This window comes from Bos grunniens, chromosome 26, assembly GCF_055505025.1.
Source record: "Bos grunniens cultivar Pamir isolate PY7600 chromosome 26, Bosgru_T2T1.0, whole genome shotgun sequence".
Classification (NCBI taxonomy): domain Eukaryota; kingdom Metazoa; phylum Chordata; class Mammalia; order Artiodactyla; family Bovidae; genus Bos; species Bos grunniens.
The window spans coordinates 24089923-24113272 of NC_141190.1; the positions used below are offsets into that span (position 1 = coordinate 24089923).

General features: G+C 40.7%; 3 protein-coding genes across 6 annotated transcripts in view; 2 read left to right on the forward strand and 1 right to left on the reverse strand.

Moving 5' to 3' along the window:
* The first annotated feature begins 425 nt into the window (after nt 1–425).
* Nucleotides 426–15193, forward strand: TAF5 (TATA-box binding protein associated factor 5). Its single transcript, XM_086377584.1, has 11 exons — nt 426–1010; nt 3208–3445; nt 7521–7836; nt 8591–8754; nt 8862–8997; nt 9741–9861; nt 10610–10739; nt 12169–12333; nt 13295–13472; nt 13656–13833; nt 14139–15193. The coding sequence occupies exons 1-11, from the start codon at nt 452–454 to the stop codon at nt 14354–14356; spliced, it is 2403 nt and encodes an 800-aa protein (XP_086233710.1). The 5' UTR covers nt 426–451; the 3' UTR covers nt 14357–15193.
* On the reverse strand, nt 15178–20498 carry ATP5MK (ATP synthase membrane subunit k). The gene is made up of 4 exons (XM_086377587.1): nt 20419–20498; nt 17063–17158; nt 16882–16974; nt 15178–15281 (listed from the first exon to the last, which is right to left on the reverse strand). Exons 2-3 carry the CDS (start codon nt 17147–17149, stop codon nt 16885–16887), a joined length of 177 nt encoding a protein of 58 aa, XP_086233713.1. The 5' UTR covers nt 17150–17158; nt 20419–20498; the 3' UTR covers nt 15178–15281; nt 16882–16884.
* A 154-nt stretch (nt 20499–20652) lies between these two features.
* The window catches only part of PDCD11 (programmed cell death 11), a 41166-nt gene continuing 38468 nt past the window's right edge, over nt 20653–23350 (forward strand). For 2 of the 4 annotated variants that reach the window (XM_086377581.1, XM_086377583.1), the window contains exons 1-2: nt 20653–20858; nt 22594–22706. In XM_086377581.1, coding sequence (XP_086233707.1) covers nt 22605–22706 — 102 coding nt within the window. In that variant the 5' untranslated portion in view covers nt 20653–20858; nt 22594–22604. The remainder of the gene's footprint in view (nt 20859–22593; nt 22707–23350) is intronic. The other 2 variants (XM_086377580.1, XM_086377582.1) reach the window with 1 other exon arrangement.

A 23350-nucleotide genomic window follows, 5' to 3' on the forward strand; every position in this document is an offset into this window, starting at 1 on the left:
TGCAACTGCTAGTAAAGCAAGAAACTGAACAACTTAAACTAGATGAAATAGATTAAATGCATCAGATGCTACCCAGTTCTCGCTCATCTCCTCCCCACTCTCTGCCCTTGCCCCTCCCTACCCATGTTTCATAATCTTACATTAAGTCAAATTCCATTAGTTTTATATTTCAGTGTTGGGATCACCATGAACGTCATGAAAAATAGCTGGTCTGCAATAAACGTAACTATTATCCAATGCAAATGCAAGAGGCTGTCTCCACGTCCCACTTCCTGCCTTTTTGCCACTCACTTTTGAAAGTTGCTCTTGCTGCGATTCCTTTTTCTCATTCTTTATCGCCCCTCCTACTGCCGTAAATTGCCCCCCAGAGATGTCGTAAAATGCTCCTCCCCGCCCTCCATGTGGCGAAAACGCAATCACGCTTGACGGCGCGAGGTGGCTCAGCCGCAAGATGGCGGCGCTGGCAGAGGAGCAGACGGAGGTGGCGGTGAAGTTAGAGCCTGAGGGACCGCCGACGCTACTACCTCCGCAGGCGGGGGACGGCGCTGGCGAGGGTGGCGGCGGCACAACCAACAGCGGCCCCAACGGCGGCGGCGGGAACGTTGCGGCGGCGTCGTCGGCCGGCGGAGATGGTGGGACCCCCAAACCCTCGGTGGCTGTCTCCGCCGTTGCACCGGCGGGGGCGGCCCCGGTCCCGGCCACTGCTCCGGAGGCCAGCGCTCCCCACGACCGACAGACTCTGCTCGCCGTGCTGCAGTTTCTACGTCAGAGCAACCTCCGCGAGGCCGAAGAAGCGCTGCGCCGTGAGGCCCGGCTGCTGGAGGAGGCAGTGGCGGGCTCCGGAGCCCCGGGAGAGGCAGACAGCGCCGGCGCTGAGACGGCTAGCGCGCTTCTTAGTCGGGTCACCGCCTCGGCGCCCGGCCCTTCGGCCCCGGATCCTCCGGTCAGCGGCGCTTCGGGGTCCGCCGCCGTCTCGGGCTTAGCGACAGGTTCTGTGGCTCCGGGTAAAGGTGAGCCTCTGGGTCCCTGGTAGGCAGGACCGGCACGGCGGGGAATGAGCCGGGAAGGCAGAGGCTGGCAGGCCTGCACCTCTGCGGGCTTGTTTTGAATTTCCTGGGCCCGCCTCTAGGGCCACATGCCCGCCCCTTTCCCTAGTGCGCCGGCTGCGCAGTCAAACCCTCTTCCGAGCTGTCAGTTCCAGCGAGAGGCTGTGGAGAGCTGTTGAGCCGAAGGATGTATGGGGACGGTGGGCGCGGAGAGGCGGGAACTTTCAGGCTTTTGGTTCTTCTTATTTGGGCTCTTGAGCTTTGGGCAGGGATGCAGCAACATTATTTGTACTAGCGTACTTTTACTATAAATATTTTATGTTGTTTATCTTAATTTTCACAGTTCCACTGTGAAGTAGACAGTACTTCTATTTTAGAGATGAGAAACCAGACCGAGAAAGGCCAAGGTATTTGCTTTGGACCACACAGCCAGAGAGTGATGGTACATAGTGTAGCCAGTCTTTCTCAAAATATAGGCTAAATACCATTGGTGTTAAATTTTTTAGAAAAATGCAGATTCCTGGGCATCACTTCAGACTTAGTGAATCAGATCCTGTGCAGGTGGAGTCTGGGAATCTGCATTTTCAAATAAATGCTTCAGGGACTTCCCTGGTGGTCCAGTGGTTAAGAATCTGCCCTCCAACGCAGGGGACGTGGGAACGTGGTAGGGAACGAAGATCCCTCAAGCATGGGGCGACTAGGCCCGCGCTCTGCAGCTACTGAGCCCGCGTGCGGCAAGGAAAAATCTTCGGAGCCGCTAGTAAGATCCAATGCAGCCAAAAATAAATATTCTAAGGATTTAAAAAAAATGCTTCCAAGAGATGTTGCTCTATGGCAAGGTTTGAGAACCATTCATTTAGGAACAGGTATTGGACTTCAGTTTCTGTCTCTGTTGTTTTTACTTGTGTGATGCTGACTTACTCTTCCTAAGCTTGAGAGTTTTTTTCCTTCTATTAAATGGGTTATTGTGAGATTCATATGTCAAATGTCTGCCACTGACAAGTTTATGCCAAGTACCTATACCTGACACTTGAGGCTCCCCCTTCCCCTTTTTCTTCAGCAACTGTTGTCACAAAGTCCATGCAGTAAAAGCCATACACAACATAAAGTTTCAAAGATGATCCTGAGCCAGTAAAAAATGTTTATTGAATTAAATTACCCATTGTAGAGCCTCTTGCCAAATTAACCTGTGTTTATGAGACCTAATCTTGGCAGCATTGCCAGGAGTGAAGTATGAATAGGAAGCACTGTAACCCATAAGTAGAAATGTGTACAAATGTGATTGAGAGGAATCTTTTTAAAATCTGAATTTGGGGATGAACTATAAGATGGATGAATTATGTTGTTGATTATTTTGCTATAATCTCTCATCTCTTTAGAAACTTGACCTTCAGATTGTAACTCAGAAACCGGTACAAAGAAAAAGAGGCCATCATAGTAACCAAAAACACTGAAAATTTGTGCAGTAAAGAGCATAACAGTACTGTAATTACAACTTAAAAATTTTTCCCACAAACCCTCATTTGATTGACAGATGTATGGTTGTTTGGTATTGAAATATTACAAATAAATACTCATGCTTCTTGCCTTGAAATGGTGGTTGTTTTAAGCATATAAAATAGATTTATCTTTTGGAAATATAAAAGGCAAGTTTTTCCCACCAGTAACATGGTTGTATTTTATAGGGAGTGATAGATGTACATACATGAAGTTAACACGGGATAGGATGTGTTGCTGAAAAGTTATAAAATACTCAGGTAGCTCAGAAAGCTGGGAATGTTACTCCAGGCCATGGCTTGGTAGTGGTGAGTGCCATTTGCATTGAGCCTTGAGAGAAGAGTAATACCGTTGTTTGATTTGCACATACCATGTTTTATAAAATTTGTTTTTAAAATAGGGTAGCTCTAGGAAAAATGCTGAATCTTTTTGCTGTTGATTTGAAAATTTTTAAGATGTGGACAAACCAAAGGAGTGTTGGATGGGTAACTGAACCAAACTGAATCCCATTAAAAGATTTTGTGATTGTGTCAGGGAAGAGTGTTTGAGAGGAGAGGGACAAACATCTGTGAAACAGTTCACCTCTGGACCTTAACAAAACAGCCTTAGTCTCTTGGTGCTTGTCAGGTCATTTTCTTGAAGTTATTTTTCATTTTTTAAACAGTTGGAAGTGTATCTGTGGAAGACCAGCCAGATGTCAGTGCCGTGCTGTCAGCCTACAGCCAACAGGGAGACCCCACGATGTATGAAGAATACTATAGCGGACTGAAACACTTCATTGAATGTTCCTTGGACTGCCATCGGGCAGAACTATCCCAACTCTTTTATCCCCTATTTGTACACATGTATTTGGAACTAGTCTACAATCAACATGAGAATGAAGCAAAATCATTCTTTGAGAAGTATGTGAATTTATAAAAAATATGTATATATAGCTATATATATATATATATATATATACACACACACACGCAGAATGTATATACACGTCTGTAACTACACAAATGTCAGATTGCAACTCGAAAAATACTTTATGAAGGAGAGGTACCTGGTGCCTCTCCTAAACTTAAAATAGAGGGTTTGATCTTGTTGAAGTCAGGAAAGGCTCCTAGAGGTGATGTTTGAGGTGGGATCTGAAGATTGGAGAGGAGTTAACCAGAGGAAGAGAAAAGGGAAAAACTTGTGTGACAGCCCTGTGGCAGGAAGGATCATGGTAGGCCCCGAGATGAAAGAAGGCTAGTGTGGCTGGAGCAGAGTATGGGGAGTGGGGTTTGGTACTACATGAAGCTTGATGGTTAGTTAGTAACTGGAACAGGCAGGTTCTTAGGCCATGTTGAAGGTCTTTGTTTACTCTAAGATCAATAGGTAGTCATATTGGGTAGGATTAGATTTGGCTGAGATTCACTGAAAAACAATAGCTGCCTAAATAAAAATTTATTTTTGCTTTTATTTTAAGAGCAGTAAAGAATTCACCTGCAGTGCAGGAGACACAGGAGACACGGGTTTAATCCCTGGGTCGGGAGGATCTCCTGGAGGAGGAAATGGCAACCCACTCCAGTATTCTTGCCTGGAAAAACATATGGACAGAGGTCCTGGTGTGCTACAGTCCATGGGGGTGCAAAACGTTGGACATGGCTGAGCATGCACGCACTGCTGCTACTACTAAGAGCAGTGTGAAGCTGTGTTAGGATTAGATTACATGGAGAGTGACTAGAACCCCAAACAGTAGAGGCTTGAGTATAGTAAAAGTCTATTTCTCTCTCTCATGATGGAAGGCATTCTAGGACTGGTATGGAGTCCTTGATTATCTGTTGATCATGTAGCACTAACATCCTTGTCATGCAGTTTCCACTGTGGTACAAGGTGACTCTCCAGCTCCAAGAAATCAGATCAGTGTTCAAGTCAGCAGGGAGGGCACACACCCTTCCTGAAAGTTGCAAGTATTTCTCCCTTTTTTATGTCATTAGTCATTGGCCAAGAAAGGTAGGAAATATGGTCTTTGCCTAGATGTCTGTGTGCTCAGCTAGTATTCCGGTGTTTTATTGTGGAGGGAGAAAGAAAAAAATGAATATCTGGGGACAGACATCTCTGCTACAGAAGTTGTGGAAGGACCATGCTTTATTAGATTTTATGTTTTGAACGGACCTTTATGCAGGGGGAAACAGATGATTGGGAGGATAAAGTGATTAGACTGATCATTTTGGAAGTTATTGTGTGATTCTCAACTGAGTGTAATATTATTCCTCCTTCCTGGCTCTTTGAAACTGGAGGTATTTTTGGTTGTTGTATCGACTTGACTGTAGGATCAGGTGTCTTAGGGATACCAAAAGTTCCAATATGTGCAGGTAGTCACGCTTAGCAAAGAATTGTTCTGCCCCAAATACTAGTAGCACCCATGTTGAGAAACACTGGACTGGGGGTGATAGTGTTGGTGAAGGGCAGTAGACATATTTGTGAAACACTTGGTGAAGGATTAGATATAGGTGTAAGGGAGATAAAAGTGTAATTGATAATCCCTGGGTATCTGGCTCCCTTAGCTGGATAGGGATGCTCTTCACTTAGAAAACCCTGGAAGAGGGCAGGGTTTGTCAGATTGTAGAATAATCTAGTTCAGATTTGTTTATGCCTTTGACTCATTTAAGAGATGTCAGGTTGATAGATGGAGGATATATAAGTGTCTGGGCTTAGAGGAGAGGTAGGGGCTAGAGCCATAAATTGGAGTCGTGTGCAATATTGATGGATAGGGATGAGATTATTTGAAAGTGTTAGTCACACAGTCATGTCCAACTCTTTGCAACCGCATGGGCTGTAGCCTGCCAGGCTCCTCTGTCTATGGGATTTCCCAGGCAAGAGTACTGGAGTGGGTTGCCATTTGCTTTTCCAGGGGATCTTTCTGACCCAGGGATCGAACCTAGGTCTCCCACATTGCAGATTCTTTACTGTCTGTGCCATGACGGAATCCAAGATTGTCTAGGAAGGAGTATGAAATAGAAATAAGTCAACGGGAGGGCTAGACCTGCACCTCAGGGGACTCCAACATTTGGAGGAGAAAATTAATAAAAAGAGTAGAAGAGACTACCATGTAGAGGAGAGATGAAAGGAGAGGCCAGAGAAGCAGAAAGAAAATCAGGAGAGAGCTGAGTTATGGAAGCCAGAGAAAAGGAGTGTTTAAGATGGAGGTGTGCTTAACAGTTTGAATGAGAGCTCTTTATTTCAAGCAGTAGACCCAGCAGCTAGGGCTTGTCAGATAACACAGGTAGTGTTAATAGAGGTATGATGGAACCCAGGATTCCTGGCTTCTGTGCCAGTATGTCCATTCATTATTCTACACTGCCTAATAGAAGGTATATAGAGCAAATGTTTGATAGCTCAGTGTTTTGTTTTTTTAACTTTTTATTTTGTATTGGGGTGTAGTTGATTAGCAAACAATGTTGTGATAGTTTCAGGTGAGCAGTGAAGGGACTCAGTCATATGTATACATGTATCCAAACTCCCCTCCCATCCAGGCTGTCACATGACATTGTGTAGCTCCGTGTTTTTGAAAGAAAATATTAAGGCTGATGATGACAGAATTTCTAAGCTAATTTTTCTTACAGTGCTGTCATCAGAAGGGCTTCTCAGGTGGTGCTACTATTAAAGAACCCATCTTGTCAGTGCAGCAGATATGAGATGCTGGTTCGATCCCTGGGTAGGGAAGATCCTCTGGAGGAAGGCATAGCAACCCACTCCAGTATTCTTGCCTGGAGAGTCCCGTAAACAGAGGAGCCTGGAGGGTGGCAGTCCATAGCGTTGCAGAGAGTTGGGCATGACTGAAGCGACTTGGCAGGCATGCATGAACTGTCCTCAAAAAGCCTCTTCCTCTTCCAGTCTCATGGTGTAGCCGTCTCCTCACCTAGGAAGCTGGGATATCATAGGGACTGACTCTGTGTGTCCTTGTCATGAACAATCTCAGCCCGTGCCAGGACCCCATGCTCAGATGAGGTTATCGGCAGACACTAATACAAAAATTAAGAGGCTGAGATTTCTAATTTCATTCACATCTTCAGTTCAGTTCAGTTCAGTTCAGTCGCTCAGTCGTGTCCGACTCATTCACATCCTAGAAACTCTTGATTCATATTTTGATAAGTCATGCTAGGCTAACACAGGTAACAGATTAGGGATCTATTGGCTATGTGTCAGAGCTAAAGTCCTAATATCTTTAATCATTTGTTTTCTAAATGTTTTTGCATTGTTTGCTGCTCTTTGTGAATGTTACTGTATGATTTTTACATTTTATTAGAATAAGATTTGTAGAAACAAAAGTACATTTAAATTTAGCAATTGGCGCCAAAGCTGAAAGCTTTATATAATTGCCTTTGGTAATGGTGAGTAAATGGGAGTGCTTACTCTTTGATATCAACATATTCTTATTCTTTAGTCATGTTATTAAAGTACTGATGTTTAATATATATATCTGGTATTAAGAATATAAGAAATCGCTAAAAATGATGAGTTTTGTGAGAATGTCATGCATTGATTATTGTTGAGAGGCTGAGTGATAGGTATGTTGAGTTTATTATATTAGTTTCTACTTTAGTATGTGTTTGAAATTTCCCATAATAAAAAGTTTTAAAAAGTGGGTTTTGAGAGAACATCAAGATTCTAACATTTTCAAACCTCTGCCAATGGTGGCATTCAAACCTGACTGTCCACCAGTGGTGGGTATCTTATCTTTCATTCATCTATGGTGTTTATTTCAAATTCCCTTAAAATGTTTATGATGCATTTCACTAGAGAATTAACTTGGTCATTTTTAGGATGAATTCAGAGCTGAATTGTAATCATTTTGAATTGTGTTACTTCTGATTCTACAACTTAGTCCAGGATTATTCAAACTACTACGTTGAAAGTATTCTGGGATGTTTATAAATATATGGGGGAGAGGCAGATCCCTTAATGATTACATTGAAAAATGCCTTTTTAAAATCACTGAAACAGGTTCCATGGAGATCAGGAATGTTATTACCAGGATGACCTACGAGTATTATCTAGTCTTACCAAAAAGGAACACATGAAAGGGAATGAGACCATGTTGGATTTTCGAACAAGTAAATTTGTTCTGCGTATTTCCCGAGACTCGTACCAACTCTTGAAGAGGCATCTTCAGGAGAAACAGAACAATCAGATATGGAACATAGTTCAGGAGCACCTCTACATTGACATCTTTGATGGGATGCCGCGTAGTAAGCAACAGATAGATGCGATGGTGGGAAGTTTGGCAGGAGAGGCTAAACGAGAGGCAAACAAATCAAAGGTATGGGAATAAGAACTATGTAATGCAGATTATGAAAACTTGTTGCATTTCCATCTACATAATTTACACGTTTTTCTTACAGCTAGTTTGGGGATAATTTTACTCTGTATACTAAGTTTCATGTTCTAAGGATGATGTGTATATTAGTGAGGATTTGAGAATGGTTGCATTTAACAGAACCCTGATTACACTGGCTGAAACACGAAAGGCTTTTTTCCTTCACATAAAATGAATTAAAGAGGAAAGCCCTCCTAGGCTGGTGTGAGAACTCCACAATGCCATCAAGGACCCTGGCTCCTTTTACTTTTTGCTGTGCCACCTTCAGAATGTGGCTTTCTTCATTGTGTTCATAGGTGGCTATTGCAGCTCCAACTTTGCAGCTGTATTCCAGGAAGGCAGAAGGGGGAGGATATACTTGCTGAATCTCCCTTCTTATGAGGAAAACAGTATTTCTAAAACACCACCCAGTATGTTGATATATAGGTTTATTGGCAAGAATGATACGATATGGCCATTCTCAGCTGCAAGGGAGCCTGGGAACAGAAATGATTTTAACTGAGCATGCTGCTGCTCCAACAAAATCAGGGTTCTGTCGGTAAGGGAGAAGGAGAGACTGTCTATTGGGTAGACAAGTACAGAATTGGTTTCAGGATATAAATGACCCTATTATAATTGTGATTCCTATCAAGATATTAGAAAGATGTATCAATAAACAAAAAAGTAATTTTAAAAAATTGACTCTCTTGACTTGTAGGTATTTTTTGGCTTATTAAAAGAGCCAGAAATTGAGGTGCCTTTGGATGATGAGGATGAAGAAGGAGAAAATGAAGAAGGAAAACCTAAAAAAAAGAAGCCTAAAAAAGATAGTATTGGATCCAAAAGTAAAAAACAAGATCCCAATGCTCCACCTCAAAACAGGTGAGGGAAAAAACTTCAGGAACATGTGTGGAGGTGTAAGACGATGTTATAGATGGTTCCAGTTTTTTAATATTCAGAGTAGTTTCCAGTTTGTTTTTCTTTCACAGAATCCCTCTTCCTGAGTTGAAAGATTCAGATAAATTGGATAAGATAATGAATATGAAAGAAACCACAAAACGAGTACGCCTGGGGCCAGATTGTTTACCTTCCATTTGTTTCTATACATTCCTCAATGCTTACCAGGTTGGTAAAATAATTGGGTAGTTTCTGGGGGAAAATTGGGAGAGTCGTGGAAAATGGTGATTAACCATTTAAAAGTAGCTTAGATGTCTTAACTAAAATGGAGTTTTCTTATTTAAACTCTTGATATAAATATGGCTTCAAGATAGCAGTTAGAAAAGGAGAATTGGGCATTGCTCAGAATAGATAGAAGAAAATGTTTAAAAGACCTTTAGCAACTTGTTGGTACCAGAATCTTGTTTGTATGTATCCTTTGTTTCACTGATCAGAATTCTGCTAACCTTTGAAAAAGGAGGAAGCTATGTGGTTCATCTCTCTGAACTTAAGTATTTACTTAAATTTTTTATTAAGAATTCTGTATATCCTTATAGACTTTTTATAATAGACTGCTGAGGATATATTTAGTAAAGTACAAAAATAATTACATATACTTTGTACTATAATTATGGCTGATTTGCATTGTACGGCAGAAACTAACACAACATTGTAATTTTCCTCCAATTAAAAAATAAAATTAAAAAAAAAACACTTGATCTATATATGCATTCCAAATTTGGAGGGCAAAAAGTAAATTATGACATGTTCTCAATATAAGTGTATTTGAACAGTGAATTTCAAAAGAGAATGAAATCTCAAATGATCTTTTATATGAAGAAAAATAGCTGTCATTATGTGTTCTCTCAGATGTGATTATAATTTTTTTCCCCTAAAACAGTATTGTTTAGTATGTATTTTTTAATTGGCAGGGCCTCACTGCAGTGGATGTCACTGATGATTCTAGTTTGATTGCTGGAGGTTTTGCAGATTCAACTGTCAGAGTGTGGTCTGTGACACCCAAAAAGCTTCGTAGTGTCAAACAAGCAGCAGGTAACTAAGATGACCTGTCAGGATACAAACTCATCATTAGTTTACACCAATCTTTATTCTATGGAACATACCAGGACATTGTGATCTTAGCAGAATTTCACTTGATTTTACTTTTAAGTCAAATTGTTAACAACATTCCCAGTAGTGAAAAGTGTATTGGAGTGGCAAACAGGAGACTGGGGTGCTAGACTGATTTAATTTCCTTGGTCCTCAGTTTTCTCATCTGTAGAATGAGGGCATTAGGCTAGAAGACTCCCTGAAGTTAAAAATCTAACATTTTATGATTGTTTGTAGATTAAAAAAAAAGTCTTCAAATACTGGGAGAGTACTTTTCTGTTTTAGCCATAAAAATGGCTAAAATGAACTAAGATCAGGGTTACATTTTAAAGTTTCTTGCTAGTTGTATTGTTTAAACAAGATAACACATTCTCAATAATTTATTTTAATATTTCTATAGTTTTATTTTGTGAAACATTGTGATATAGTGGATAAATTGAGTTTCAGCCCTAGTTCCAAGACTAAGTAGCTGTGTGCACTTTGGCATGTTAGTAACTGTTCTGAACCTCACTTTCTTCTCTTATACCCTGAAATGATAGCACATAATTTAAAGGCATTAGCATAGTGATTGGTAAGTAGGAAGAACAGTTCAAATGTTAGTTCTTCTTCTAAATTCTGATATATTAAATAATTGCCTTAAATTGTTTTAATAAATATATTTTTAAAAAGTAATCTTTCTGGATCATTTTAGATCTTAGCCTGATAGATAAAGAATCTGATGATGTCTTAGAAAGAATAATGGATGAGAAAACAGCAAGTGAGTTGAAGATCTTGTATGGTCACAGTGGTCCCGTCTATGGAGCCAGCTTCAGTCCAGATAGGTAAAATGCAAACTATAAGAATTAAATACTGCTGTATTACATTGAGATTAAATGAAAGGTATATGAAATATATATATATGTTATGTGAAAGTTAACTACTGGAAACATTATGCAAATGTTGGGGAAAATACTTTTAGAAAAATCCCATGGTTGCCTATCATTCATTATCTTTTAGGATTTTGCCCTCTGCTAATTCATCTTGGGGTATTGGTGTATAGTAGCTCAATTTACAAAATTAGGATGCATAACTTCAGGGTTTGCTGGTTATAAAAATTAGCTTTAGTTTTATGTAACTCCAGTAGGGATTGAATTGGTTCTTTGGGTTCCTGCTACGTGTTTGGTGGCTACTGCTGTCTTCTGCAGAGAAGGCAATGGCACCCCACTCCAGTACTCTTGCCTGGAAAAATCCCATGGATGGAGGAGCCTGGTAGGCTGCAGTCCGTGGGGTCGCTAAGTCGGACACGACTGAGCGACTTCACTCTCACTTTTCACTTTCATGCATTGGAGAAGGAAATGGCAACCCACTCCAGTGTTCTTGCCTGGAGAATCCCAGGGACGGGGAGCCTGATGAGCCGCCGTCTATGGGGTCGCACAGAGTCAGACACGACTGAAGCGACTTAGCAGCAGCAGCAGCAGCTGTCTTCTGTCATCTCCAAATTCACAACAGATTCCTGCTATTAAAGGCATATTGCCTATCAACTGAAGATTTATCTTTGTATAATCAAAAGAACTAATACTGATAAGGGAATTAGAAACCCACAAGAATGTTTGTCTAATTTTCATGATCTCTTAACATTCTACAGCAATGTGGGGAGGGTATTTTTTTGTTTTTTTTGTAATACCATCTATATCTTATTGCTTTCAGTCCAAAATCTTTCATAAATATTTTCATCTTTATGAAACTTTGAGAATTTAGATTTTTGTTTTTTATAGGGTTTAGTCAGATGGTACATTTATACTTGAGGGAAACTTCTCATTTCACTGAAAACCATAGTACTTTCTGAGTAGTTTACTTTTGAAGGCTTTTTACCCAGCTTTGTATAGGGTATGAAAATAGCAACTCCATTTTAAAGTAAAAAATTACTGATTTTAAGTGACATATTTTAGAAGCCTTTTTCACGTGACCTCATTTGACCATACTTTTTGTCATTACCTCTTGGTTTTTTGTTTTGCTTTCCAAAGAACTGTGCTTTTCTTAATAGATATTGTTTTAAAAAACCTAAGCTTATTCAGTAGGTGCTCAGTAGATAGTGTCATGGCTAACGTTAGTACTTTCAACTTCTGTTATCTACTGTGAATTTCAGGCATAAATTACAACTGAGATGTAGTAGTCAGTTACCTATATTTAACATATACAAATGTACAGAGAAACTGGACAGGTACCTTAAGTTATTCTAGGAATCAAATATATTACCTTCTCTTTTCTCAGGAACTACCTGCTGTCCTCTTCGGAGGATGGAACTGTTAGATTGTGGAGTCTTCAAACATTTACGTGCTTGGTGGGATATAAAGGACACAACTATCCAGTGTGGGACACACAGTTTTCTCCATACGGATATTATTTTGTATCAGGGGGCCACGACAGAGTAGCTCGGTAAGAACATTATGAGCTTAGGACTGGGCCTATTCAACGAACAGAACGGTTTCTTGTTGGGAATTACAAACTCCAGCCAAACTTATTTTCACTTCTGTTCTTATCAGCTTTTTGAGAATGTCAGCATTTGTAGGTTATCTGAAAACTAATTTGGGACAGAAATATTTCTGTCGGCAATCATGTCTACACCAAGAGTCCATGCCCTCCCCTTCCCCAAGTGGATGCTAAACCTTGTCTTTTGCAGCCACTGTGAGCTCTTTTATTTCTGTCATATCTTTAAAAGTTCAGGATGAGGTAGCTTGGGTTTGAAATTATTTGTGGTCGCCCCCCCACTGGGGGCTTCCCTGGTGGCTCAATCAGTAAAGAATCTGCCTGCAATACCAGAGACCCAGGTTTGATCCCTGGGTTGGGAAGATCCCTTGGAGAAGGAAGTGGCAACCCACTCCAGTATTCTTGCTTGGGAAATCCCATGCAGAATAGCCTGGTGGCTTCAGTCTTATGGGGCTGCAGAGTCAGACACAACTTGGTAAGTAAACCACCACATGGTAGCCAAAACTAGGGAAAAATACTCTAGGAGTTAGACTAGAAGTTGGAGAGTGTACATTCAGAGAACTAAAGGATTATAGAATTAAAAATTTTTTGGACCATGTTAACTTAGTTCTAAGAATGTTTAGGGAATTCCCTGATAGTCCAGTGGTTAGGACTTGGTGCTTTTACTGCCGAGGGCACCAGTTAAATCCCTGGTTGGGGAATGAAGATCCTGCAAGCTGGATGGCATAGCTTTAAAAAAAAAAACAAAAGCTTAGTCTCTAAGTCCTTCCATCCTCCTTTCCCTCGGGTAAACTAGTGAGGGGGACCCACTTACAGCTATTTCACATGGTGGTTTCTGTATTTTGAATAGAACTTGGCATTTCAGAGTTAACTACTAATTACCTTGTGTGCTCAATAATTTTTTAAAAAGGCTCTGGGCTACAGATCACTATCAGCCTTTACGGATATTTGCTGGCCATCTTGCTGATGTGAATTGTACCAGATTCCATCCAAATTCTAATTATGTTGCTACGGGCTCTGCAGACAGAACTGTGCGGCTCTGGGACGTCCTGAATGGGAACTGTGTAAGGATATTCACTGGACACAAGGTATTTTAACTTTCATTATTCCAGCACACAAGGTTCTTTGAGATTAAAAAGTTTAAAAGTTAACTAGTGACATACATTTTAAAGATACTGTCCATACCCCTCAACTTTGTTATAGTTCTTTTGTCTCATTTTCTTAGGTATTTTTAACCTTACTTTTGATTCTTGCCATGTACTTTTTTTTAGGGACCAATTCATTCCTTGACATTTTCTCCCAATGGGAGATTCCTGGCTACAGGAGCAACAGATGGCAGAGTACTCCTTTGGGATATTGGACATGGTTTGATGGTTGGAGAATTAAAAGGACACACTGATACAGTCTGTTCACTTAGATTTAGTAGAGATGGTGAAATTTTGGCATCAGGTAAATGACTAGAACTGGCTTTGTGGTCAAAAGTCAACTGTATATTTAAAGGAAGCACTGAATGTTGACAATTGCAAAATTAAGTCCGATTTTGGATTTTGCTTCTCTTTAGCATGATTCAGGATTGTTGCCTACATGTATATTGACTTCTCAGGTTAAGCTACTGCTTGAAATTCTTGAGGGAATAGAGTTGTTAAGTTCAGATTTCTTTTACCAGAAATGTAAATACATAAAGCATACTTGACATGTCAGAAATTTAAGTATGGCAGATTCTACTAAATAGTTTCCTTTTGATTTCCACTTAGGTTCAATGGATAATACAGTACGGTTATGGGATGCTGTCAAAGCATTTGAAGATGTAGAGACTGATGACTTTACTACAGCCACGGGGCATATAAATTTACCTGAGAATTCACAGGAGTTATTGTTGGGAACATATATGACCAAATCAACACCAGTTGTACACCTCCATTTTACTCGAAGAAACTTGGTTCTAGCTGCAGGAGCTTACAGTCCTCAATAAACCATCGGTATTAAAAGACCTTTGGAAACTACTGTTTGAAAAAGGGAGACTAAAAGCAAATACCTCAGTGATTACTATTTAAGCTACAAAGAATGTTTTGTCTATATGGATCTGGAAGTATGCTGCTTAGAAAATCTGTACAGGACAGTTCCACGTTTCTATAGAAACCACATTTAACTAATTTCCGTTAGTTGAATAAGAGGTATTATGTTTGTGGAGGGGACATTCATGGTGCTTTGGATTGTGTGGAAACTATGCATTTTCTGTTCAAATGCTATTTTAATTTATTATGTTAAAAAAATCAATTGATTTCAATAATTTGTCCTGCTTCAAGATTCAAATTGAGTAATATAATACCATATTGAATTTTAGCTGAAGAATTCCATGAGCATGTACGTTTCTGCTGTAAAAATGTAGTTACTGTATGGCACTCAAGTACTATGTTATATGATCCACTAACATTTTTGCTTGGCTCATGATTAGTGGAACGTACGTTAACTGGCTAAGATGAACTACAGTTCCTTTCTGAGAAACAAATGAAGTACAACCATCCACTGACATCTGAATTTATACCTGTTGGACTGAGTGTACCCAAACACTCTATAAACCAGGTGAAATTAACTTCCATGTTCTACTTCAGCTAAAATGGCTGCATACAACCTAGTACACTTGAAGTCAGACATTTCAGTTGCTTACCTCCAGTACTGAGCCTTGCTTTGGAAAACTAAAAGATTTAGACCAAGTTACTGCCAGTTTTTTGCCTTTGTTGCATTTTGTACAGTTTTTATATTTTTGATATCTTGTAAATAAAGACAACCAGCTTTTCCAGGTTCATAATTTATTGTACAAATTGAGTATCACATGATGAGTTGACATTAGCTTCTTCAGGCATGGGAACTTAACAGATAATGTACAGCTCAGAATCCTATAAACAAAGCAAAAATAGTTTAGACACAAATGTGTTCAACTCTGCTTTTAAGACATTCAGTAATTATTAGTAAAAGACTATCCATGAACCTCCCTGAAATTGAACGCAAATTCATTAGATTCTCAAAGGAGTCATTAACTCCCCCAAATTTAGTTGTCTCTCAGCTTTCAACAATTTAATCTAAAACTCCCACCTTTAACAAAAGAGCTGTCAATAATTCATTATGATCCAAAATATACATTGTTGTAAAAGCCTAGTACATAAGATACTGGATTGACCAAAAAGTTTGTTCAGGGTTTTCTGGCTTATGGGAAAACCTGAATGGACTTTTTTGCCAACCCAGTAACATTCCCCGCCCAACCCCCCCACCCCTGCCCATAAAGTAATAGTTTAAATAGTAGAAAGGAGGAAGGATGGTAGTATCCCCATTATAAAAACAGAGTAAGGAGGTACCTAATATGAAAAACTGGGTTTCCCTTGTGGCTCAGATGGAAAGAATCCACTCCAGTATCCTTGCCTGGAGAAGCCCAGGAACAGAGGAGCCTGGTGGGCTATGGTCTATGGGGTCGCAGAGAGTCGGACACAACTGAGTGACTAAGCACGCACACAGTATGAAAAATTGGGCAAAAAACTACCTGTCAGGAAAAAACCATGGATCACTGCATTTTGGGCTATGCAGTCAGTCAAAACTACGGTCAATAGTTTTGGGACTGGAAAAGGTCTTAAGAGCAGAGGAAAAAATTTTCAGTCATGGAAAGCTACATTAGATAAAATCTAGGTTTTGGGTTTTCTGCACATCGTCTACTGCCAACAAAATACTTACACAAGCAAGGGCAAATGGGGGTTGGGTCGCACTAAGAAGAAAATGAAGTCTAGGTGGGATTTAAGGAAATGACAGATTGCTTACATAAAAATTCAAAAGCAAGATGCATTCGCAACTGATTTAAAAGGCTGGTTAATAATTACTACCAAAAAAAATTACAAAAAGAGCTTATACAAGAAAGAAAGGATCTTTACAAAAAGAAAGTCCCAAATGTTAAATAAAAACACAGAGAATGTTAAAAATACAAATGGTACTCAAATGGAAAAAATATACAACTTCATAAAAAAAATATTTTTACTCATCAAAATAACAAACATCAGAAACTGACATTATTTAACATGGGGGGTGGAGAGGGAGAGAGAAAGCTAGGTGTCCCACAACCCTTTCAGAAGGCACTGAAGAGAATAAATACTTCTTGCTCAAAAGCATTTATTGTAATGCTATTTATATTTAAAAAAATTCTAGTAGGAAACAGATCTGTATAAAATAAATCATATATCCATGAGCACCCATGCATTCAAATTTACAGAGAACATATTATAAAGCAAAATTACAGATATGGATCATAGCCATTGGAAACCAAACAAATACAATATAAAAGAGCTAAACTGAGATATTAACAAAAACTGTCAGGGTGATGGAGACATGGGCAATATTTTTCTTTTTCTGAATGTAATAAAATTTTGAACAATGACATTACTTTTATAGTGTGGGGCAGGGGAACCCTAAAATCAAAATGGCAAAGTTATAAAGTTTTAAATGTTATCTCCTTACTGTTTATGTTGCTTTCACAGCTGGAGTTTTTTTAGACCTTAACTTGAAGTATAAGACTATCAAAGCAATACTTCCGTATGTGGCCAGCACACACTGAAAAAGAAAGGAAAAAGCAAATGAGTTGTTGTCACATCTATATTATTCTAAAACATAACTACTTAAAGGTATCATTAATACTTACATTCATTCTCCCTGTGAGAGTGTAAGAGTTGAAATATTTTTTGATACCAGTGAAATGGAACTGGGCATCAGCTTCTGGACCTGCCATGATTTCAATCTTTTAAAAAAAGAAAGAAGGCAACAAATTGGTTTGGATGCTATTTATTGAAAAAAAATTTTTTAATTAAAGTCACATAAGTATGGTATATGGCATATACATACTGTATATAAATATTGTAAATTTTATGTATGCCTCACCCAAGAAAAGCAGTAGCAAAATGGTGGAAAAAACATTGCTAAGAATTTGGAAGGAGGACTTTTGTCTTGGTTGCTATCACACAACATTCCAGAATATACATCAAATAACACAAAGAACACAGTAGTCTCTAACTCCATCTTCTGACCCAAAATTGGTTGATGTTTTCATTCCTGGCTCTATTTATATATCATAGCACACTGTGCATGGAATTCCATCAGTTTTAAGACTAGTTGAAAGCTGGAGCTTGTGATACTTTTCAAAGTCTCTCAGAGGGGTAACAACCAAAACAACTAACTGAACGGCTCACCTTGCAACACCACTTTTTACAGTTTTTCCTATAAATAATTTAGGACCTCCATGGGAAGGAGGAGACAGGATTATTTATCACCAAATGGAATTAATACACACTAACTATTGGTGGTGGAGGGGAAGCAAAATCCTTACTCCTTACACCAAAAACAGATGAAAACATGTAAATGTAAAAAGTGAAAACAAAATATCTGAAGAAAACATGGGCAAACATTTTAATCATCCTAGGGAAGGGAAAATACAAAGGTGGCCGAAGAAACACAGATAATCAACCTCATGATCAGTGAAGGAAATATGAAATGAGACAAATATTTAACCATCAGACTGCAAAGATAAATTTATCATAATAAGCAGCAGTAATGGGAATGTGGGAAAATAAGCAGTCTCTCTGCTGCCTGGAGGGAGTGTAAACTGGAGGGAGTACAACCTTCCTAAAATGCAATTCTGTAATATCTACTGAATTATGACAGAGTATAGTTTACCCTTTTATCTAGTTGGTTCAATTTGTTCAGGAATTTATGGCAACTGAAATACAGTTTATGGAAATAACTACAAGTGCATTTATAGGAAACTGATAAATGATGGTTCCCATGGGAGGAAACACAATGCATGGAGACCTTTAAATATAGACATGAAAAGATATCCCCTTGCAATAGTAAAAGTTCCTATTTCTGGGCATTATAGAGAACATCAAAGGTTCTCAAAGTTTGGTCCCTACACTGTCAGCATCCATTGAAACTCATTGGAAATGCAAATTCTCAGGCCTTTTGAATCAAACTCAGGGGCCCAGCAATCTGTTTTAACGTGTCGTTTAGGTGATTCCGATGTATGTTAAAGTTTGAAAAACACTGCAGTAACAGAAAACCAAACTCTGATTAGTAATTATATAGGGGGGAAAAAAAACCCTTGAAGATACAACAGACTTGAAAAAGGGATTACATCTATAGAGCCTATGTATTTCACAAAGGCATGTATTTCTTTTATAAAGGCACATCAAAGGTCACCAGAGCAACACTTGAAAACTCGTCTGTATGACCGCCTATCTACCACGACCGACGCCACGCCGAGTCGATTGGCAATATAGACGAGCCGGTCGAGGTCCGGTCGAGATTGGTAGGCAGTGGCAGTGACTCAGCCGACTCTTGATGAAACAGAATCAGGGGAAACCTGTGAGGAAGTTGCTGCTATGGAAACCGGCATTCTACAGTTTGCCATTCAAAGGCCTTCAGGGGCATTCACAAGCATAGAATTGGCAATGAAAATCTCGACAAATGACCTTAATTGTGAACACTGTTTCAAGAAGGTTCTTGCAGCAATGAAGGATTCCAAACTTCCTTGGGTCACCTTAGAGGCCTTGGCCAGTCCAGTCCAAGTAGGAAAATCTCCATTAAAAGAAAATTTTATCATATGGCTTTTATATTAAAGGTTTTAGTAAATTTATTAAAGACATGCTTTCCCATTCATCTTCAGGAGTGATTTCTGGATTCTTAAGTGTCAAGCAGGTTTCTAGGAAAAACCCTACAGAAACAAGAGCTTAATTCCCACTAACTTGTGTCTAACAAACATTTTCAGAAGAATGTGGTATTCAACTGAAACAATCTTAAGGTGCCTTAAATCTCCCTCTATACAATAGAGAAGGAAGGCTGATGTCTGCAATATTCCACAGAGGACTAATTCTGACTGTACGGGATGGCACAGTTTACCATCGGCAATTTAGTCCAGATCGGAAAAGCGCTGAGATGGTAGGGTAAGTGAGATGTTGCCGCTGAACAACTGCAGCAAAGCCTGTAAGCACTTCGCTTAGTATCCTCAGCAAACTCCAGGTTACTTTTGGGCAAAGATCAGGAATCCTTAAGTGTACTTAGTGGAATAACTAAACCGAAACTTGCTTTCCTTTTGAGTTACATATCAGTTTAGAAAGACATGAATGAAAAATACCTAAGATTAAACAGAACCGTACTAATTGTTAAACTGTAGGCTATGGCAAAGTCTAAGCCATGGGGTCTTGGCTTCTGTTTCTAATTGCGCGGCGAACTACTTTTAAATATAATTAATCTTTACATGCCTCTCTTCAGACCTGTAAAATGGGCACTTCAGAAAAGGCCCAACGTGACCCACTAGCCTCGCTGCTTTCTGTTTCTCGGTACTACTAGTCGGTCTGACCGGACACCTACCTGAAATGGTGAGATCTCGCGGGAAAAGAGGCAAACACAAGAGATAGCGGCTCAGGTGCCAGAAGCTGCCTCTGGTACAAGGAGTTTATAGCTCTCTGCTCTAGCTACTATTAGTGAAAGGGCTTCCGGCCGACCGAACACAGATATCTAACCCGCTTACCCGGGGCCAGGCCACACTCACTATCGCCGGACAAAGGATGCAGCGCAGCTAAAGGAAACCTGGCTGGACAGCTTTCTAAGCATAGCTCGGTGGAAACAAACTGCTTTGGGCATACAGTGCAAGAGAGGTTACTGTGACGAAAGGTGGGGTCATAAGTCCGAGTTCTGATACAAAATTACGTCACTGAGTGACCTTGGGCGGGGGGCCTCCCTTCCCTGCGGGCCTCCTTTTCTCTACTGGAAAATACAATCTAAGGGCCTTTAGGAGCCTCGCGCCGAGGCTTCCCAGTCACTGTCCGAACCCCCACGCCCGGCCTTCATTTTCTCTAATTCCTTTTCTATTCACCACCACTCTCCGCCAGCCCCCACCAAAGCGAAGGCCTCGCGGTGTGCCCGGAGCAGGAGACAGTCTGATTCCAGGCCGGCCCCACAAAGCGGAGGCGCGTGGTCTAAATCCATGTTCCCCTCCACACTCACCTTTCAAGGGGTTCAAACTCCACGGCCTGTGTCCTTCACCGTACGCTGCTGCCCCTCGATCCCGCCGGAAGACACCGCCTCCCCCTCACGCGTTCAACGGGCCTAAAGGGTTCGGCCCTCTGCGTCGATTGGCTACCTGTCTAAGCCCCGCCCTTCCGTTTCCTGTCTCTACATCTCCTCCCCCTCCCTGTTGAACTGGACCCAGTATAGTTACGGAAATAGGGCATTGAGCCCGCCCACACTTCCGGAAGAGCAGCGTTAGGCTGCGGGTGTACCAGTCTCCGCGTGTGTGATTACAGTGGCGCGGCCTCTGAAGTAGAAGTGCTGGTGTCCTGGGGCTGGTGAGTGGGGGCAAAGCAACAAGGGTGGAAACTTCGTGGCTTCCAGGTCTGTCCCAGGACTAGCTGCTTTGGATCCCTGCCATGAACCCGCAGTGCCGGGTGAGTGGTTAGGCCACCGCATTCCACCTCTGAAGCCGGCTCTGCTGGCGTGGTCCCTGTAATGTCAGGTTATGTTCCTAGGAAGTAGCTCAGATCCCTTTATCGCAGGGTCGCTTTACTCTTTGAAGTTTCAGTTTCCCCTTTTGTGAAGTAAGATTAAGGGTCAAATTCCTAGTAAACTTGACCGCATTGCTTTGTCCTTTTTTTTTTTTTCTTTTACGAAATACTCCTTCCTAGGCTCCCTCTAGGTCCTCACCTCTTCCACAGTCTCAAGCCTTTTTAGATTCCTATTTCCAAGCGTCTCTCGGAACCAACCCCTCCTCCTGTTCTCACTTAAACCTAGTTCTGGTTCTCGTTATTTCTCTATTGTACTGCAGTTGAATCCTACCCGTTGTGTACCTTCCTTCAGTTTTATCTCCTTGTGGCGCTAACGGTAAAGAACCCGCCTGCCAATGCAGGAAACATAAGAGAGGCAGGTTCGATCCCTGGGTTGGGAAGAATCCCCCGAAGGAAGAAATGGTAACCCATTCCAGTATTCTTGCCTGGAGAATCCCATGAGCCGAGGAGCATAGCGGGCTACAGTCTGTAGGGTCGCGAAGAGTCGGACAGAAGCAAAGCGGCTTAGCACGCACTCGGTTTACCTTCGAAGCTTCAGTCCTGTCTCCTTGTCCAGTCTATAGCCTGCAGTATATATTTGTTTTGGTTACTGTTCTGTCTTTTCCTTTTCTTAAGGGTCTAACTTGCCCAAGTAAAAGTTAATTTACTCACACCCAATGAAAGATCTGACACAGAGGGCTCAACCTGTCTTTTAAAATTTAATTCCAATTATTAGGCTTTATTCACCTTGTAATCTAGTTGAACAGTTCTTCAAAGAAAGATGAGCAGCTTGTGAGCAGTTTTAAATATTTTTAAAATTATGTATTATTTATTTGGCTGCACTGAGTCTTTGTTTCTGCAGGCTTTCTCTAGTTGTGGCGAGCAGGGGCTTCTCTGGTTGCAGTACACAGGCTTCTCATTGCCGTGGCTCCTCTTGTTGTGGAGAACAGGCTCTGGGGTGCTGCGGCTTCAGTAGCTGTAATGCATAGGCTTAGTTGTTCATGGTATGTGGAATCTTCTTGGACCCAGGGATCAAAATGATGTCCCCTGCATTGCCAGGAGGAGCAGTTTGACAGACATATTGCTGCTCAAAATAGTTGGCTTTTCCTGTCTCCATGCTTTTTCTCAGGTTCATTCTGCTTTTCCCGTTCCACCTGTCAAAATCCTGTTCATCTTTTAACATGCAGCTCAAAGGCATCTTTTTAAGGAAGCCTTCCTCCTTTGCTGAAGCCTCATTATTTTCTACCTTCTTGTTGATAGTTTATAACCTGATCTGTATTTTAGATTATTTGCAGTGTGTGCATTCTTTGAAGATAAGGGGTTTTATCTTAGAAGTGTGCGCATTCTTTGAAGATAAGGGGTTATGCAGTCATTTGAGTATCCGTGACTTAACTGAAGCTGTTTAATGATGCTCCATTGAAAGTATAGCTTACTGGAGAAAGATATGTGGACGTGTGGTTTTGAAGCAAAGACCTTTGGAAAGATGAATTATGGATTATCTGTTGCCTGGCATCAAACCATCCATTTCTTAGGCCTGAATGCTGTCTAGCACACTGGTGCTAGAAGGCTCTGTCTCTTGCCCATCGATCACAACCTTGACACTGAAGTACATATTACCAACTTTTTGCATTGTTTTTAGGACACTCAAACATGGCAGCCATGGAAGAAAGCTTCCCCCGTGGGGGTACAAGAAAGACCCACAAATCAGAGAAAGCTTTCCAGCAATCAGTTGAACAAGACAACTTATTTGATGTAAGTGGGGTGCTTTTTTGGGAAGACTCGCAGAACACTTTCTCTCTAGTGTCCTTATGGAGAATGAGCCTTGTCTGAGAATGTGTGGTTTTCCAGATTGGATTCTTGTTGAAGTCTACTTTTACACATTTAACTTGTTAGAGAGTCCATCCCACCACAAGGCTATATCTTTTGAAGCATGAGTGGCATTTATTGTATAAGGTTTCAGTGCCGTTCTTTCTTTCTGTTTTTGGCCACATCGGGAGGCCTGTGGGATTTTAGTTTTCTGACCAGGAATCGAATCTGCACCATTGGTAGTGAAAGCGCAGAGTCCTAACCACTGGACTGCCAGGGAATTCCCTGTTTCTCATTCTCAGGAACTTACCATGTTGATTAAGGATGGAGAGAAAACAGTTTGAATAAGGTTTGAATGAGGCTATGTAAAATGATCATGATTTGCATTAGAATTTGAAATCTTCACCTAAAGTAGGTTGTACTCCAAATGCTAGAGGGAGCAGAACTAACATTCAATTGTGTGATTAGGTCTATTTATGTAATCCTTCCAACTGTATTGTGAAGCAGAGATCACCATTCCATGGTGGGAAACTGAGGCCCAGAAAGATTATGTAATTTAGCTGAAACCACACAGCTTGTTATGGTGGAGA